The 19,254-nt window shown below is 52.8% G+C and overlaps 1 protein-coding gene across 1 annotated transcript in view; it reads right to left on the reverse strand.

Annotated features, from left to right (window-relative positions):
* NPTN (neuroplastin) overlaps nt 1–19,254 on the reverse strand; it is a 45,525-nt gene that overhangs the window by 3,520 nt on the left and 22,751 nt on the right. Inside the window, exons 2-5 of the mRNA XM_068204343.1 lie at nt 17,676–17,844; nt 14,986–15,080; nt 7,262–7,395; nt 6,142–6,415 (exon numbers count right to left, since the gene is read on the reverse strand). Coding sequence (XP_068060444.1) covers nt 6,142–6,415; nt 7,262–7,395; nt 14,986–15,080; nt 17,676–17,844 — 672 coding nt within the window. The remainder of the gene's footprint in view (nt 1–6,141; nt 6,416–7,261; nt 7,396–14,985; nt 15,081–17,675; nt 17,845–19,254) is intronic.

The following is a 19,254-nucleotide window of genomic DNA, read 5'->3' on the forward strand; positions in this document are numbered from 1 at the left end:
TGTTGTCAAAAAAAAAAAAAAAAAAAAAAAAGGCAGCTTCAAATTTATAAAGGCTGCCATCAGTGATTCCTCACAAAGATCCCACAAAAAAGCCTACTGGGAATATTTTAGATACTGGATCCCCACCACTCCTCCCTGTCCCATCTCTAACCTAAACCAGAGATAAAAAGACCAAGGGAAATTCCTGGTCAGCCATTAAGTGCTGGAAAAGCATCCCCAGTACACTACAGACACAGACCGAACCCTCAGCGAAACCAGGGGCAACAGAACAACAGAAAAACCAGTACAAAATCAGACTAAAGAAAAGGCTCCAAACAGCAAACTGAAATCCAAATTAGTTGTGAACGTGAATGAGGAAGTTTTCAAGAGTGTTAACGTTATGACTTGTGCGTTGTATAGACTGAAGCGGAGGTTAAACAAACTCCAAAGCATGCAGAGCTCTCACTTACCACCATTTTTTAAGGGTATGATGCAATTGAAGGGGGGAAAAAAAAAAAGAAGTCATAGTAACCGACAAGATCAATATCACCCAAAGCTTTAATGCCACAGCCCTGCTCTAGAACACTCAGTAGCACCTACGGCACAGACACGTCCCCCAGTGCTCCCCAGCGCTGCCAGGAGCAGCCGCTGACCACGCCAAGCCCCTCCTCCTGCAGGATCTGCCCTGGGACTGGGCTCCTGCAGGCTCCAAAACCCCCCTGGTTACAGCACACAGCAGTAACCCCACAGCCAGGCCTTTCCTCGGGGGATGGAAAGGGACCTCTGCTTCACGGGGTCCCAAAAATACACATTCTGAGCCAAAAGGGGAGAACTGCTGCTTGGCTTTAACACAGGTAATCCATCCCTGCAGGCAAAAATATCTGGGAATTAAAGTTGGAAGATGATGACAAGTAGATCTCCCTTAGATCCTCCACTTGGATGGGAATGTGTTTTGTGCCTCCCCTCCCATTTTCAGCCTTAATTTACAAGTCATTTTGTATGTCGCTCAGTTTATTTCACTGCCTTTGGAAAGCTACAGGGTTTATTTTTAGTATCAAATTAATCCTGGGTAGCATCTTATGACTGGTGGAAGTTAAAAATGAAACACCAGCAGGTTCTTCCAGCTCTAAGATTCCAATTTTTGCTGAAGGGATTCTACATCTCAGCTCATGCTTTAAAACCTGCGAAGAATCAATCCATGACTGGTTTGGGTTGGAAGGGTCCTTAAAGCCCATCCAGTGCCACCCCCTGCCATGGGCAGACACACCAGACACCTCCCACTATCCCAGGATGCTCCAAGCCCTGTGCAACCTGGCCTTGGGCACTGCCAGGGATCCAGGGGCAGCTCAATGCTCTAGAGGAGCAGCCAGAGCCTGTGACAGCTCAGGGTCCTGCGTCCATTCCCACTGGGATACAGCAATGCTGCTGGGAACAGCTGATGGCTACGGCCTCATTATGTACCTGCCTCACAAGCTGCTCACCCTGACAAATTTAAAGTGTGGGAGAGAAAGATGTGCATAAAAGGGAAAAAAAAACCACACCGAAATCACGGGTTACAAAAGGTAAATGGTTGCAGTTAAAACAGTTAGTTTCTTTCAATTACTTACAGTAATAGCAGGAACAGGGAAAGTCAAGAAAAAAGCAAAAGAGGGTTAGAAAGAATGTGGGGATTTGGATGGAGCTTCTGCAGAGCCAGGAGAAGAAACACATTTATGGGAAGTCTTTGGATTAGGCTGAGGAATGAGAGGGGAAGAATGAAAAGGGACATGTTATAACCCAGTCACCTCATGGCTATGGATTTACAAGTACAAAAACCACTGCCATTCCTATGGGGAATGGAGCCAAGGGGTTTTTACTTTTTACTTACCCCAGAAAACACCCTTTAAGCCAGGGGCTGTGCTGATTTCAGACTATTTGATGCAACAACAGCAGAAAGCCCACTCCTTCAGGAACCTTTGCTACGCTACTCTCAGGTGGTGCTGGCTGATCACCCGTCTACGGAAGCCAAGCAGCTCGAGCTGTACTACAGAGAACAAAGCCATTCCCTTCTCTCCCTGCCCAGGGGAGCACCCCGGCATTCCCTGCTGGCACCTCCTCCCGCCGGGCATGCAGCCACGTGCCAGGGCATGCCACGCTCATGCAGCTCTCGCCCCCAAAGCCACGGAAGCTGCACGTGGCCAGCCCCCCTCGGGATCTGCCAGCCCCTGGCTGCTCTCTGGGAACGGGGAGCGAGCTGGATGCTGCCTTGCCAGGCGTAAGGCAGGTCAGAACTCACGTTCTGAAAGGATGCGGGAATTCAAGCGCCATCTGTCCTCCATTCCTCCTTCCAGCACGGGATTTGGATGTGCTGGGAGAACCCCTCATCCACAGGCTCTGCAGCAAACCCTGCACCAGGTACTCCCTGATGCCACTGTTTTGGTGGAAACAGGGATTTCACGGGTGCAATGTTCCTTTTCCTGCTCTCCAGCAGCAGGAAAAAGAATCAACTCCCAAATCAGAGTTCTGAGAAGGAGGAAACATCAGCAAAGGAGCTCCTGAGCAGCCCTGGCCTGAGGCACACCAAGCAGCTCATCGGACACACAAAGCGAGGTCCATGCAAAACCGAGCCCTGCAGTCAGGAAATGCCAAAGTTAAAGGAGTGTCCCTGCTCTTCCAGCATGGCAGCGCTTCCAACAGAGGGAACATCTTTACTGGGAAGTGTTTTGGGAACACAGAACTGCTCCAAGTGTAGCCAGGAGCCCATCACCCTCCCCAGCCTCCCCGGGATGGAGCCATGGGCACGCTGAGCCAGGGCATTTGAAGCCTGTAGAGCATGGAAATCTGAGGGAAAGGGAATTCATTCCAATTGTTTCTTTGGGCTGGCCAGACAGAATTCCCAGGTGCTGGGGAAAAAATTCCAGAGGCCTGAGGATCCTCTCACCCAGAGCTTCTGTCCCACCAGTCATGTCCCACAGGACTAACTGGGCAGCTGTGCTCAGCACCAGACTGGTCTCACCTGAGGAGCTGACCCAGCACATCCCAAACACTGTCATTTGTGTAGGTTTAACTGAGCCAGCCCTAAAGTATCACCTGGGCACAGCACGAGATGAGAGCTCATCATGGGCATCTGCAGCTCCCAGCAGGATCCAGCTCATCCTGCACTGCCCCAGTCAGGAGCCAAGGTGTGCTCCGGCAGCTCATTAACAGCTCCTTCTGCTCCAAAAGCCTTTGATTCTCCCGAACACAGGAAGTGGCCACGTTCAGCAGCACTGGTTTTCTCCAAACTTTAAAAACAATCCTTTACAAGGGGTCTGAGTAAGCCACATTTCCAGTTCTCTGGGCACTCCTCTCAGCAGGCCAGATAGTGGCCAGGACCTCAGAGGACTCCTGAGGGGCAGTGGTAGACACCTTGAGGTGGATGTGTGTCACCTGCAGAGGGGGGGACACCACAGGTCCAACACCTGCAGCCCAACCCTCGGGATTCTTACAGGGATCTGCAGCCAGAGCCATCCCCCAGCAGGACGTGCTGAGGCAAGGGGTAACAGATCCACGAGCCACCCACCCTCACACCTGCTGTGGGATCCAGGCTGACACACACCTCACAGAAACATGGGGACTCCAGAAGGGCATTCCACAGTTATTCCACCCTGGGAAGACGGGGTGATGGTGGCAATGATGAAGCAATCTCAGTGTCTCAGTTTGGAGAGGTCCAAGGAGAACATTCCCATCCCAGCAGGAAGGGCAGCAACAGCTCAGTGGTTGTTGCAGCACCATCTCACATGGAGCTCAGCCATGAGCACATCCCTAAAGGTGAGCACGTCCCACTGACACCAGGACTGGAAAAGCCAGCAGGGATCCTGGCTGGTGGCAGATGCTGTGGATAACGAGTGCTGTGGTGTTTGGCCTCAGCCTGCTGGCTCAGCCACAGCTCCCTGGTGTTCCTTCCCCGGCTCACTGCAGCAGCGGAGGCGAAGGTGTGATTCTGGAAGAGGGAGCTGAAATTCCAAACGCCGAGCACGCCGCTGCATTCCAGCATTAACTTTGGCATTTCATAACCATGTCTTGAAAATAATAAAATTCAGGATAACCCGAGTCAAAGATCCACACGTGGCAATCAGGAGGCTCCTGATGATTTCCCACGTGTGCATTTGCACGTGCCCTGCTCCCGGGGCGTTTCCCACCACGGCAGCACGGAAAGCTTCGGTGCCAGTATGGAAAATGCACAACTATCCAAGGAATGCGGGACTCAAGGCGCCAGTTGTGTCCATCAGCCAGGCAAACCTCATCCACAGCTACGGACTGTCATACTCAGCATGGATTTCTCCTCCGGGGAAGGGGACAGGGAGGACATCTGGCCCCCACGGAGGTGCGGCATGTCACTCTCCAGGGCTCTGCCCTCAAAACAGTGGCCCCAGTGAGCACTGGAGTAACCTCAGCTCCATGGCTCATCATCCTGGACAGCTCCAGGGGGATGATGAGCCTGGATCACGCAGGTACCTGAGGAGTGGCCAGACCAGCCAGGAAAACTCCCACCTTGGGAAGAGGCAGTGAGCTCTTCACCTCCAGTGGGATCTCCCCTGCACCACCACAGGGGCTCTGCTGTGATCTTTGGTCACACCAAAGCCAACTCCTGTTGGATTCAGTTCATTTGGGGCTCTTTGCAGGGAATATTTGTGTATCAAATTCCCAAGACCTTGTTTTGGTCCTTGTGAAACTTCATCCAATGAAAATTCTGAACGGGGGGAACTATAATCACTGACGTGGAGGTGGGTATGCGCAAGGGGAAATGAAAATCGTCTGTTCCGAGTTTTCCGGGCTGGTGGAGGTCCCTGAGGCCACGCTGAGGGCAGGACAAGCCCCGGAGCCACTGGAAGCTGTTAGTGATGCACAGACCATGCACTACGGTTCAAATGGGGGGCTCCATCCTGAGAGCAGCCCCCACACATGCTCTGTAAGCAGTTAGTAAGTGCTACTCAAGGCTTACAACCAAAGCTGGTCTCCTCTAGGGATGCAATGTTTCAGCCAGTTCTGATCCAAGCCTCAGCCCTTCTCCCGTTATTCCATTTGCTGTGTTCTACGAGCTCCTCTCTCCTCACTGTGGAGCCTGTGAAGGTGGCTGTGCCCACCCCACACACACATCACTGCCTCACACCTCTATTTTCACGCCCTGTGAGGGCCCCCTGCAGCCCCACAGCCACACCCAGCTGCCCTGGCAAACAGCTCTCACTGGGAAGGGCTTGGCCAGCCCAGGATGGTGCTGAGGGTCACTCCAGCACGCTGCCCTCCACCTGCCCCATGCTTGGATCCATCGTGTTCCTACAGCACCACGACATTCCTGCTGCTTCTCCCAAGGAGTCCTCACAGAGGTTTTCTCACTACACACTGGAGTAAGCTGCTAGCAGCACATTAAAGGCTGTTTCTCAGCATGGATCTTGCAAATATTCAGCCTCACACTGCCCCTTTCCCCAGCTGTACACAGGGGAAGGTGTGCAGGAGAAGCTCATAGATAAAAGTTACTACTAGTTGTATGTACCAAACACAGATTAATTAATTAATTATTGCTACCATCAAACCTGATAATAAGCCCTATTTTTATAAAACTTAATCAGTGGCTACGATAGATAGAGGTTCCAGAGCATTCCTTAACTACAGATTCAGCTACACAGCAGAGAAAGAGCCCTCCCCCCATCTCTGAACCCTGCACACATTTTCGTTTTGAAGCACCTCTGCAGCCCCAATCCCTTGAAGTGCAATGATTCCTTGGTTTGAGTGTGATGTTCCCTCACAGCCCCTGCCCAGTGTCCGACCCCAGGGCCACGGGGAGGAGGGAATGCCACCGGGGGGAGGGTGCTGCCAGCTCTGCCCCTGTGCTGCCCCACGCTCCTTGGGGCAGAGGGACAGCGTTTCTCAGGAAAGAGATGGGAGCGCTCCACCCCTCATGCAACAAAGCTTTAAAGACATCCACAACCCCCTCCCACCCCTGAGACCCCCTGAAATCCAGCCCTGGGCATCGCGCCCTCTGGGCTTCATGTCCGGAGAGGGAAGAGAGGAGAAAGGCAGGAGCGTGGAGCGGGACAGGCTGGGCTGCTGGTCCTTCCTGCCGAGGCCCCGTGGCTCCTCCAGCAGCAGGCCGGTCCCGCGGCCGCGCCGTGCTCGCTCAGCGGCGCCGCTGGGCGCACTTACCGTCGGGAACTTCGTCCGGCCGCTTCCGCTTCTCGTAGATGACGATGATGACCACCAGGATGACGATCTCCGCCAGGATGCCCAGGAAGGGCCACAGCGGGGCCAGGTGGCTGCGCACGCGCAGGATGGTGGTGACCGACACGGAGCCCACCTGGTTGGTGGCGTTGCACTGGTACTCGCCGGGGTCCTCGTTGATCTGCAGGTTTGTGATGCTCAGCTCGGTGTAGTTCTCTTTGTTGGAAATGAAGAACCTGCCCGAGGAGTTGTTGATGTCCTGGCAAAGGGACAAGGGTAGGACAACAGCTTTAAGGCCTTTGAGGCACGGGAACAGGAGGAGATTTGAGGGAGGAGCCCAGGCCTGGTGTTCATCTCTCCAAACACCAGGAAGGGAACCCTGCACTCAGGAGCCTGGTCACTGCCAGCACTCAGCCACTCCTTAAAACCTCCAGCTCACACTCAGCAGGGAACACTCATCCCACCCTGCTATTTGCTTCACATTTTGGCTCCATCCATCCAATCCATGCGGCAACAGGAAACAGCTGGGCTGGAGGGGTTGGAAATTCCCAGCTCCCCTCTCCTATTCCCACTGCTGGTCACATTTTCCTGCTCACTACGTCACTGGCTACATGGAACAAACAGATCACCCGAGCTCTAACAGGGATCACTGCCACCTCCTCATATTAAGTCTTGTGAGCTCAACCAGTAAAACTTGGAGGAATTTATAACCCAATGTGGTTTTAAATCATGTTTCATAAGTCAGATCTTGCAGTTTGTAGCAAATTCCACAAAATGGCTTTCAGGGTAAGTTCTTAACATTGCCCAGCAATGCAGTGAGCAGTTTTTTTTTTTCACATACCAATAATATAAACATCAATTTTATATTTATGTATTTATTTTTATATATTTATATTTTATGTATTTATATATAAATATCAGTTTTCTATTCACCCATCCATCCTCACTGCTGCCAAAAATATCCACCTTCACTCACACTTTGAAGGGACTGCACTCTGAGAAGTCACAAAGCTCCTTCAAGAGCCCATGCCCAACCCCAGGGTGCTGCTTTTCCTCCGTCTCTGGGGGTCTGGGCAGGTGGAGACATCCTGACCCCCTTCCTTACCTCAAACACCCCATTGACCTTCTTGCGCCAGACCCACTCGGGGTGGGGGAAGCCCACAGACTTGCAGTACATCAGGGCCTCCTGGCCCTCGTTTTTGTTCTCACTCCTCTTGTGCCCAGTGATGTCAGGAGTGGCTACGAGACAACAGAGCAGCTTGTAAGGACTAACAGGCTTCTTTCACTCACCCGGACCCAAATCCCACCTGCTCCCTGGAAGCTGTGCTTTCCTACCCCAAGGGGATGTTATGGAAGAGCTGTGTTTGTGTTTGTGTCCCTGGGAGCAGCCCTGAACCCTGTGCTGTGTTTGTCTCCTTCAGCACAGCCCTAAACCCTGTGCTGTGTTTGTGTCCCTGGGAGCAGTCCTACACCCTGTGCTGTGTTTGTGTCCCTCAGCACAGCCCTAAACCCTGTGCTGTGTTTGTGTCCCTCAGCACAGCCCTACACCCTGTGCTGTGTTTGTGTTCCTCAGCACAGCCCTACACCCTGTGCTGTGTTTGTGTCCCTGGGAGCAGCCCTACACCCTGTGCTGTGTTTGTGTCCCTGGGAGCAGCCCTACACCCTGTGCTGTGTTTGTGTCCCTGGGAGCAGCCCTGAACCCTGTGCTGTGTTTGTGTTCCTCAGCACAGCCCTACACCCTGTGCTGTGTTTGTGTCCCTGGGAGCAGCCCTAAACCCTGTGCTGTATTTGTGTCCCTCAGCACAGCCCTACACCCTGTGCTGTGTTTGTGTCCCTCAGCACAGCCCTACACCCTGTGCTGTGTTTGTGTCCCTGGGAGCAGCCCTACACCCTGTGCTGTGTTTGTGTCCCTCAGCACAGCCCTACACCCTGTGCTGTGTTTGTGTCCCTCAGCACAGCCCTACACCCTGTGCTGTGTTTGTGTCCCTGGGAGCAGCCCTACACCCTGTGCTGTGTTTGTGTCCCTGGGAGCAGCCCTAAACCCTGTGCTGTGTTTGTGTCCCTCAGCACAGCCCTACACCCTGTGCTGTGTTTGTGTCCCTGGGAGCAGCCCTACACCCTGTGCTGTGTTTGTGTCCCTCAGCACAGCCCTAAACCCTGTGCTGTGTTTGTGTCCCTGGGAGCAGCCCTACACCCTGTGCTGTGTTTGTGTCCCTCAGCACAGCCCTACACCCTGTGCTGTGTTTGTGTCCCTCAGCACAGCCCTACACCCTGTGCTGTGTTTGTGTCCCTCAGCACAGCCCTAAACCCTGTGCTGTGTTTGTGTCCCTGGGAGCAGCCCTACACCCTGTGCTGTGTTTGTGTCCCTCAGCACAGCCCTACACCCTGTGCTGTGTTTGTGTCCCTCAGCACAGCCCTACACCCTGTGCTGTGTTTGTGTCCCTGGGAGCAGCCCTACACCCTGTGCTGTGTTTGTGTCCCTCAGCACAGCCCTACACCCTGTGCTGTGTTTGTGTCCCTCAGCACAGCCCTACACCCTGTGCTGTGTTTGTGTCCCTGGGAGCAGCCCTACACCCTGTGCTGTGTTTGTGTCCCTGGGAGCAGTCCTGAACCCTGTGCTGTGTTTGTGTCCCTGGGAGCAGCCCTGAACCCTGTGCTGTGTTTGTGTCCCTGGGAGCAGCCCTAAACCCTCCCGAGCTTAGGCTGGCTCAGGGCAGTGCCTGGGCTGACCCCTGGCCCAGCAGATGGCCCCAGGCTGCAGGGCCCACCTTTAAAGCTGCAGCTCCTAATTACAGCACACGTGGCTGGATGTGTGATGGCAGCTCTGAGCTGTTAATCCACCCCAGGCCAGCCCGGCTGCTGCAGGAAACTGGGATTTCCTACAGGAGACTTCCCTGCACCACCAGCAGATTCCCTGCACGTGCACACCCAGAGCCAGCAATTCCAGCTGCAGGCTCAGAGAATGAGGGAATTTCACAGCTCAGCTCAAAGGGAACAAAACTCCTCGTGCCAGCAGACAGCAGCTGAGCCTGCTCTTCCCAAAACTGCAGCACAAATCTTTGGGAAAATGCCTGGCAAGCTGACATGCTTCCTGCTGTGTCAAAGGGGTTTTGATGCAGGGAGCATCCCGTGCCTCAGATCCTTTTTGGACAGTAACAGCATTACCAAAATGAGACTGTGAACCACAGAAAATCCATGGCTATAGGAAAGCCTGGGCTTCAGCTCCTGCTGCTGTGTGTTCACCTGGACAGGCACACCAGGAGAGGCTCCAGGTATTCTCCAAGTGTCCATGGGAATTCCAACAGCATTTCCAACACAGCATTTCCCAGGCTTTGCAGGAGTCCTGACCAAAGGATGAAGCTCAGCCAGATGCCAACTCATTAATTCCAAGATGATGCCAAAACCACTACACCAGGACAGGTAAGAACAGGCCAAGAACAAACCCAAGGGATTTATTTAAGAAAACTGACACCCAAAATGCATCTTTACACATCAGACATAAAACCTGACCTGCATGAAGGCACCAGATCCAAACAACCCCCTGGTCTTGTACGGAAAGGAGCTGCCAGAAGCTGAAGGAAGCTGGGAGGAACATTCCCCACCTGCCAGGTGATCCCACACTCCCTGTGCCTGCAAGGGGCAGGAACACCTGGAGCAGATGGAGTTTCTGAGCTGAATTCAGGTCTTCAGGCAGGAAATCAATCAGCTCTGGGGCTGGCAGCACCCTGCAGAGCACCTGCCACATCCTTCCCAGCCCTGTCCCCAGCCTCACAGAGGAAAATGACACTTATCCCAGATAATGAGGGCTCCAGAGGGCAAGATCATCTGGGGACCTACTGAAAGGTGTCACCACTTCCCTGCTGGGCTTGGGATGTTCTTAAAGCAGGAGCTGGGTGAGGCCCCTGTGGCTTTTGCTTCCTGGAGGATGCCAAGGAGGGATCTCCTCCAGCCTAGGGACACGAGAGCCCAGCAGTGACAAGGACACGATCCCAGAGCTGGCACTGCTGGAATGCCACCAGGGACTGCAAACTGGGAACACTCCCATGAGGAAGAGCAGCAGTGGCACTCAGCAGCTCGGAGCTGCACCCCCCACCATGGGCTGGCTTCCAGTGCCACCCTGAGCAGGGCTGAGCCTGGAAAAGGGGACAGGGACAGCACGCCCAGCTGGCCCAGTTTGTGTCAGGCTGCTGGCAGGGAGGGAAGGGAAAGGGAACACTTTCTGGGACACCTCCACTCCTGCTCCAGGGTGACACAATGACATTGCTGGAAGAAGAGGCCAGATCCCAGGGGTGATCCCAGCTCCCAGGGGTGATCCCAGCAGAGCAGCAGTGCCCAGAATACCTCTGCTCTTCCCTGGCTCTGCTGGGCCAGGGCTATTCCTGGAGCACCCAGGGAGCTCTGTGCAGTGCTGGTGTTTCAGGGCTCAGTGCCACCACCCAGACACCAAGCCAGTATTTTCTCTCCCAAACAGTGCAGGAAACTGTGTCCTGCTGGCCCCACATCCCTGCAGCCCCAGCTTTAGCAGGTTTTCCTGGGAAACTTTTCAAGCCAGGATTGCTCCCTGCACTGTTCTGCTCCATGACTGCCAAAGCCCAGGGCTGATTCCTTCGGTTTTAAGTTTTTCTGTTCTGTGTTGGTGTGCAGCTTTTAGCTTTGAGTGTTACTGGGATCTTTTCACAGGGTGGTGAAGACAAAACAACTCTATTCTGGCTGGAGACTCAAGGACAATCTCTTCAAACTTCAGGCCCAAAGAATAAAGAACCTGAAAAGAGGAGGGCGGGCAAGCAAGCAAGGAGGGGGAAACTTCATCATTTGAAGCTGTTAATTGGACAGTTAAATCCTATATGCAAGAGGACTAAAACTTATCAAAATGTGAGATCTCATGACCAAGCCCTCTTTAACTTCCATCTTGGAGCCATCTGGGCCGAGCCACGACTGTGGCTCCTACTGCCAGGGTGTGGCCTTTGAAGGCACTTCAATAAATCTCCACTTTCTTCCTCCTGACTCTTCCTCTGCTCCAGCTCCTCAAGGCATCAGGGTGAGGCAGGTTTTGTTGGGAAGGATTTGGATTTCAGCTCTCAGGCAGCAGAGTCCCCTCTCTGCTCAGAGCTGCTCTGTCACTGCTACATCACTGGCACCAGCAGAATGCCCCTGGCAAAGGGAGGTCTGAATTCCTGCACATGAAGCAGGAAACATCCTGATGGTGGGCTGGAAACACCTCACAAAGAGCAAAAGGAAGCAGAGCTAATTGAAATTAACTGCTACCAAAAAAAGGAAAAATAAACAGACATTCAGGCACGCTTGACATGAGAGGAATTCTAAGCAGAATCATTTTGAGAGCTTTAAACCAAAACACAGGAGAAAAGGGGTTTGTGGCAGGGTGACAATGGGGCTCCAGTGCTCCCAGCTCCCAACAGGCACAGAACTCAGGGTGCAGCAGCTTTCTGAAGAGTTTAGGGGTCACACAGCCAGAAAATTAATTTCCTCATATACACGAGGCATTCAGCCCTTCCAAGCTCTGAAAGAAGCTGAAAAGGAGAGGGAAATTTAAATGTGTGGCACCTCCAAACCATGACCCAGTTACCTTCAAGTTTCCCATTAAGAGACAAAATTAAAGCAAGGGCAAAGCACCTAAAAATATTCCTGCACTGCAAACTGGGATGTCTGAGGGGTGACCTGAACAGGGGCTCTGGAAAGTTTCTTTTTCTGGTTATGACTCCAATCCCTGTCTCCCTCTGGAGCTTGAAGGCACCAGGAGAAGGGGGAATGTGAGAGGATTTTTGTGGATCACACCAAGATGCAGCTGGGCTCAGAGAATGTCCAATTTAATTCATTGCTGGTAGAGAGGAGCCAGGCTGCAGCAGAGGTTTGCTGAGACAGCCAGGAATTGAGGAGCAGGCTCTTCCCCAGGAATAACTGGGGAGGATGGAACAGGAAGGTGCAAAGGGACCCGGAGGAATCCCTTGATGAGGCAAGGGCAGAAAGGCCTCACAGGAAGAGGAATTCAAAAGGTCCTTCCAGCAAATGTTTCCTGTCCCCTGCTCCCAAGATCCTGCAAGAGCAGGAGCACTGCAGAGCTCTCCAGGGCTGCATTTCACTATTTCATCCTCAGGCCTCCAGAGCTCACCAGCACTGCATGGATTCCCCAGGTGGAAATGCAGCAATCAAAAATCCCCTCCCAGGGGGCAGGAGGGGGTGCCCTAGCCAGGCCTGGCAGCTCCAGCACCACCACCCCACCAAAATCACCCCGGGCACCCCAACCTGCTCCAGTGCCAAGGAAAAGGAGACACAAGATCCCTGCTCCAAGGGCCACTTTCCCTAAACCCAGCATTTGCTGGATTCCCTAAACCCAGCATTTCCCTATACCCAGCATTTGCTGGATTCCCTAAACCCAGCGTTTCCCTATACCCAGCATTTGCTGGATTCCCTAAACCCAGCATTTGCTGGATTCCCTAAAACCAGCATTTGCTGGATTCCCTAAACCCAGCATTTCCCTATACCCAGCATTTGCTGGATTCCCTAAACCCAGCGTTTCCCTATACCCAGCATTTGCTGGATTCCCTAAACCCAGCATTTGCTGGATTCCCTAAAACCAGCATTTGCTGGATTCCCTAAACCCAGCATTTCCCTATACCCAGCATTTGCTGGATTCCCTAAACCCAGCGTTTCCCTATACCCAGCATTTGCTGGATTCCCTAAACCCAGCATTTGCTGGATTCCCTAAAACCAGCATTTGCTGGATTCCCTAAACCCAGCATTTCCCTATACCCAGCATTTGCTGGATTCCCTAAACCCAGCGTTTCCCTAAACCCAGCATTTGCTGGATTCCCTAAACCCAGTGTTTCCCTATACCCAGCATTTGCTGGATTCCCTAAACCCAGCGTTTCCCTAAACCCAGCATTTGCTGGATTCCCTAAACCCAGCGTTTCCCTATACCCAGCATTTGCTGGATTCCCTAAACCCAGCGTTTCCCTAAACCCAGCATTTGCTGGATTCCCTAAACCCAGCGTTTCCCTAAACCCAGCATTTGCTGGATTCCCTAAACCCAGCGTTTCCCTAAACCCAGCATTTGCTGGATTCCCTAAACCCAGCGTTTCCCTAAACCCAGCATTTGCTGGATTCCCTAAACCCAGCATTTGCTGGATTCCCTAAACCCAGCGTTTCCCTAAACCCAGCATTTGCTGGATTCCCTAAACCCAGCATTTGCTGGATTCCCTAAACCCAGCGTTTCCCTAAACCCAGCATTTGCTCAGCCTCAGGTTTGCAGCTCGGAGCTGCCCCCAGAGCTCTGGGGTCCTGAGCAGGAACAAAGCCCCCCAGCAGCTCAGCAGAGCTGGCAGAGGGAAGGCAGCCCTGGAATGAGTTTCCAGGAAAGGCACCAGACACTGTCACTAAACCCTCAATTCCCAACTGCTCTCACACCTCTGCCCTATGGACTTTTTGGTGAAAAAATCCCAGAATAGTTTGGGTGAAGGGACCTAAAGCCCATCCAGTGTGCAGGGACACTTCCCCCTAGGCCAGGCTGCTCCAGGGCCATTCCAGGGCCAGGGCAGGACAGGAGGCAGAGCACACCAGGGGAGGTGGCCCTGCACGCCCTGGGCTGCCTCTGCCACCGGCTCTGGGGAGGCAGTTCACGAGCTGTCAGAAAATCCCTATTTTTGGAGCAGGAGCACTCTGGCAGTCAGCACCCTCCTTTCCCTGTGCATCAGCAGAGAGAGATGCACCATAATTACAATCAACATAATTACAATTAAATCTGAGTGTTACTGCCTGAGCACCAACACGACCCGTGCAGGTAAATATGAAATGACAGATGTGCACAGGCACCCGGGTGGTGTCACCGTCCCTCACATCTGCTCCAAGTGCAGTCCCCATTTACCATGCCCAGCTTCCCAGGAGGAGCATTTTGGTGTGAATTCCCCGTGGGAAGTGAGTGGGATCGGTTCTCCTTGCACTTCAATCACAGAAATTGACTTTTCTTGCCCAAGAGTGAACTCCCAGCTCCCTGCCAAGCTCTCCTGGTGGCCCTGCCTGGCAGAGCAGCAGCCAAGCCCCGTGGCAAACACTGCCAAAGGGCCTTGCAGAGACCATCAGAGCTGGCAGAGGTCTTGCTCCACTCCCAGAGCTGCATTTCCCCTCTCCAGGAGTGGTTTGTCAGCTAAAGCAGCCCAGAGGAGCCAGCAGGAACTTTACATTTTAATTAGGGTAACATTAGGAGATTCAGCAATTAAAGCAAAAGGGCAGAATGGGAGAAAAAATCCCCAAGAAAAGGAAAAGAAGGAAAATGAAACCCCTCCGCCTGTATACCCTGAACACCCAGCCAAGCTGCTCAGAGGCACAGGGTGGTGGAATTCCATTTCCCAGAGAGTGATGGATCCTCCCAGCCGGATCCCAGGGCCTGCCCAATTCCACACAAATTCCCAACCTGAGCCCTCCCTGCAGCCCCCTGGGAATTCCCTGACATTTCCTGACACCAGCACTGCTCTGTGGTTCCCCCACAGCCACACTCGTGGCAGACCTTGCCCATTTTGCAGCTTTTATTCCTAATTTCATGCTCCTGGAGGTGCCCAAGACCCAGAGGTGTTTCAGTGCCCACAGATGCATGGCTGCTCCCATCTCTGAGCTCCTTCCCTGAACGTGTGCAGCTTTTCCCTCACAATCAGAGCATTTATCTATGCCAATAAATCATTATTTCTGGTTGTTAACCCAGGCCTGGCTCTGCATGCTGAGGAGGCCTTTCCTCTGTTGTGGCGCCGCTGAGGGAGGCAGGGAGTGCCACCTGCAGGGCCAGGGGAGGGGACAATGGCACAGGGACAGTTCCAGCAGTACCTCTGACTTCGATGGTGGCGTTGGCCACGGGAGAGCCGGAGAACACGAACACACACAGGTACTCCCCCGACTCCTCTGCTCGGGCCTTCAGGATCCTGCAGGGACAGGACACAGCACAGCTGCCTCACACCCACAGCACCTCAATTAACACCCCTTAATTGCACCCTTTAATTGTTGCTGCAACCAGGGCACGCCCACCCCCCACAATGAGGCACCATTTCCTCCCTCAAAAGACTCCTTTTTTAGTAATTACTTTTTTATTAATTATTCCTTTTATATTAATTATTTTATTTCTTATTAATTCTTTTATTTCTTATCCTTCCCTTTTTTATTAATTCTTTTTTATTCAAGCAAAAAAGCTCCCGCAGAAGAACACAAACCCTGCAATAAAATCAGTTAATGACACGTGGAAACTGCTGAGACACATGGAAAAAGCTGCTCACTTCAGTCTGAGTGCTGACAGCGTTTACACGCCCAAATCTCAAGTTATAAAGTGAATTAATTTCAGATAAGCAACTTTCCAATGCAGAGCAGTTCAATAAGCACGCTCTGAGCGCTGCTGGTTTGAAGGCGCTGCAGGCGATGCTCAGAACGAGGAGGAAGGACAAGGTGGAATTGTCTGACTCTCCCCGGGCTCTGGTTGCCATCAATCATTCAGGAGCTGCCAACTGACACAGCTCAAGGTTTCACAGGCAGCCAGGAGCTCCCTGCAGCCAGCCCGAGCTGCATGAAGGGTTAGGAGAGGTTCATTGCACTGCCAGTGCTGGAAGAGGCAGGATTTTTAATTGAAGCAGTTTAAATTCTGGAGCTTTCTGGATGATAGAAGTACCCAGCTCTGAACTCCAAGCACCAAGAACATCTTGCAGCAAAATAAAGGACTGAAAAAAACAAGAGCCCGGGAGTTTAAGGGAAATAAACAGAATACAAAAGATGAAGCAACATATAAACCAAAATATAAGTAAATAGGGGAGGTGAACACCCTCTGTTAAACACAGCTATGCTGCTGCTGCTTTTCACTGAGAAAACTTGGAATTCTTGGATTTTAAATGTAACCAAAGCATAGTTAAGGGGCAGATCCAAAGTAAAACCTATCAGCAGAGAGAGCCTGAACTCCAGCATCAGCAAAACAGCCCAGGACTGGTCAGGAATTCAGGAGTGGTCAGGAATTCAGGATCTACTCTGCAAATGGAAACCTGGGATTTCTCCAGCTGTCCCTGGGACTGCTGGGAGCGCCCACAGTCCCCCCATTCCCTAGGGACAGGGGGACTCTGGTGCTCTCCCACTTCACTCATTCCTTCCCCAGCAGTTAAAACTGAAGCCAAGCCTAAATCCTTCTTTACAGAGAAATTTGGAAGGGAAAATCCAGCCTGGCTTGGAACAGGAGTCAGCCTCAGCCTGGCCCTTGCTGGGCAATAATGTGCAATTCCCAGGAACCCTGAGCACCACTCCCATGCAGTGATTCCTCCTTAAGGAAGCAGAGCCCCCAGAGCTCAGGCCCAGTGCTAAACACTGCACTGAGGGAGGGACAGGAAGGAGTTATGGAAGGAAAAGAGACTCAGTTTTTAACTGCAAAAAAAGCCAGGTAATTCAAAGTGAGCTAAAGGGGAAAACGAAAGGACAAATCATTATCAGGATCAAACCCAACTTCCAAAATGCTGTGGACGAGAGGCTGCTTTGCAAAGGGCCATGCAAACCTGGGACATCCCCCAGCCCTGTGTCAGTGAAGTAGGGGGAAAAGGGCCCCTCTAGAGACAGAAAACTTGGGACCAAGTTGCCAGCAGGGGTTCAAACGTCCCTAAAGTGCTCTTCAGCTTGGCTTAACGTGGAACTGGAATGGAAGTTGGATTTGCTGTGCATCAAGGGGGAAAATGGATTGAAAGAAAAAACAGGGCAAGAAAATCACAGAGGGAACAGACTGAGGGCACCAAGGGAGCTGCATGGGATCCCACCAGCTCCAGCCAAGGTCTGGGATCATCCCACAGCGGTGCTGTGACCAAACAACCCCACCCACACCTCAGGAACATCGCAGAAACACCATACCTGCCCGTTCCCATTTCTCAGTCCAGCTGGGATTTTGGGTTCCAGGAGGATGTGCAGCAACAGACCCATCCTTAAGGAGACAGGCAGGATAAACCCCACACGCTCCAAGGAAACCAAAACCACGCTGTGTGTGTGCTTGAACCCTGGAGAAGAGCTCTGAATTTACAGTTTTACTCATCCACCCTGGAGCTCACTGTGGGAACACCAGGTGTGCTCCCCTGGCATACCCCAGGCACCAATACCTCAGAAACACCATCCCTGCCCGTTCCCATTTCTCATTCCAGCTGGGATTTTGGGCTCCAGGATAATGTGCAGCAACAGACCCATCCATGAAGCCTGGAGAACAGCTCTGAACTTACAGGAGTTTTACTGAGCCACCACTGTGGAACAACAGCTGTGCCCTTGTCCCCTGGCTCAGCACAGGCCACCCACACCTCAGGAACACCATCTCTCCCCTCCCCAAGGCAGGCCTGGCCCTGCCCGTTCCCATTTCTCATTCCAGCTGGGATTTTGGGCTCTTGGACTATGTGCAGCAGCAGACCCATCCATGAACCCTGGAGAACAGCTCAGAATGGACAGTTTTACTGAGGCACCACTGCAGGAAGGAACAGCGGGTGTGCCCTGGTGCCCTGGCTGAGCCCAGCACCCACCTGTACTCGGTGGTGTTGGAGGCTTTCCTGGTGCCCGGGATCTCCTCGCCGTTCTTCACCCAGTAGCTGGCGGCCAGGGGGCTGGGGCTGCTGGTCAGGTTGCACTGCAGCGTGACGGCCACGCCGGCCACGTGCAGTACCACGTCCTCGCTGGCGTTGATCCGCGGCTCTGCAAGGCAGGGACAGCCCTCAGCGCCCGGCCCCCGGGGACAGTGCCAGCTACTCTACGTGGCACAGGGGGCGGGAGGGGAGGGCACCACACGGGGGATGGCACTGCGGGACACACGGAGGAAGCACAACCAAACCAAAGAGCTGGGAGGTGGCGCGGCGGCGCCCCGGGGCCGCGCTCCTGGGGAGAGACAGAAGGGGTTAATGGTTTCTTGGGAATTCCCGTCCGTCTGGTAGGTAACACCAGCACTCCCGACACACTCTGTGCTCCCCAAACAAACTCCTGGGGCCGCACGGGAGGCCTCAGTTACTCCTCCAGAAGCTTCTTGCTGGCTGGCACTTGGTTCTTATCACTCTTTGACCTTATCACTCCACAGCTCCCTGAAGGGTGGCTGTGCTCAGGTGGGGTTGGGCTCTTTCTCCAGGAACTGACAGAACCAGAGGACACAGTCTCAAGCTGCACCAAGGGAAAGACACGTTAGGTATTAGGAAAAAGTTCTTTACAGAAAGAGTGATAAAGTTCTGGAATGGCTGCCCGGGGAGGTGGCGGAGTCCCCATCCCTGGGTGTGTTTAACAAAGCCTGGATGTGGCACTGGGTGCCAGGGTTCAGTTGGGGTGGTGGGGCTGGGTTGGACTCCATGACCTTGAAGGTCTCTTCCATCCTGGTCATTCCGTGAATTCTTCTCCTTGAGGTTTCAAACAAACCCATTTTTTATATAAACAGCGCTCAAATTTAGACTTCTCAGTAATATTCTGGATCTGTCCCTGGCCAAAGGCTGCTGTGGGCCCAGGTGCAGCCAGGAGATTCCACACGGCACAACTTCCCTGGTGTGTGGAACTGGGGAAGGCAGGAGGCTGAGGGAGAGCAGCACCCAAAAGCTGACAGGGAAATGTAAAGATACACAGCAGGCTAAAATCACAGCTGCAACTGGTTGGTGTCTGAAACAACCTTGAGCACAAAGATTTATAAAGAACAAAAACAGCCCCAGTGCATGAGCAGAGCCCAGGAGTTCTGCACTTTGCTGGCTGCTTTGGGGCTGTTCCACCCACAGCCTCACCTGGCAACACCAAATTCCCATTCTTTAGGGCAAAGCCTTTCAGAAGTGCTAAAATCAATGAGGGCACTGTCCTGCTGTTTGAGAACCACGCTGCCTTCAGCTGCTGCAGGTGCTGCTGCTCTCCAGCACACGCAGCTGGCTGATTCTCTGTCACAGAATTTGCTTCCCAAACTTGGCAAAAAGACCTTTCTGCCGCAGGGCCTGTGCCTCACCTCAGGTCTGAAGCATTCTGTGAAAAAACACCTCACACAGGACGGCAGTTTAAAAATTTCACAATTTTTGCTGTTAAGTCTTCAAAAAAAAATTAAATAAAAAAAGGTTTTTTTGGCAGCTTGGCCTGCAGGCCACCCCA

The sequence above is a fragment of the Anomalospiza imberbis genome, chromosome 13, assembly GCF_031753505.1.
Source record: "Anomalospiza imberbis isolate Cuckoo-Finch-1a 21T00152 chromosome 13, ASM3175350v1, whole genome shotgun sequence".
Classification (NCBI taxonomy): domain Eukaryota; kingdom Metazoa; phylum Chordata; class Aves; order Passeriformes; family Viduidae; genus Anomalospiza; species Anomalospiza imberbis.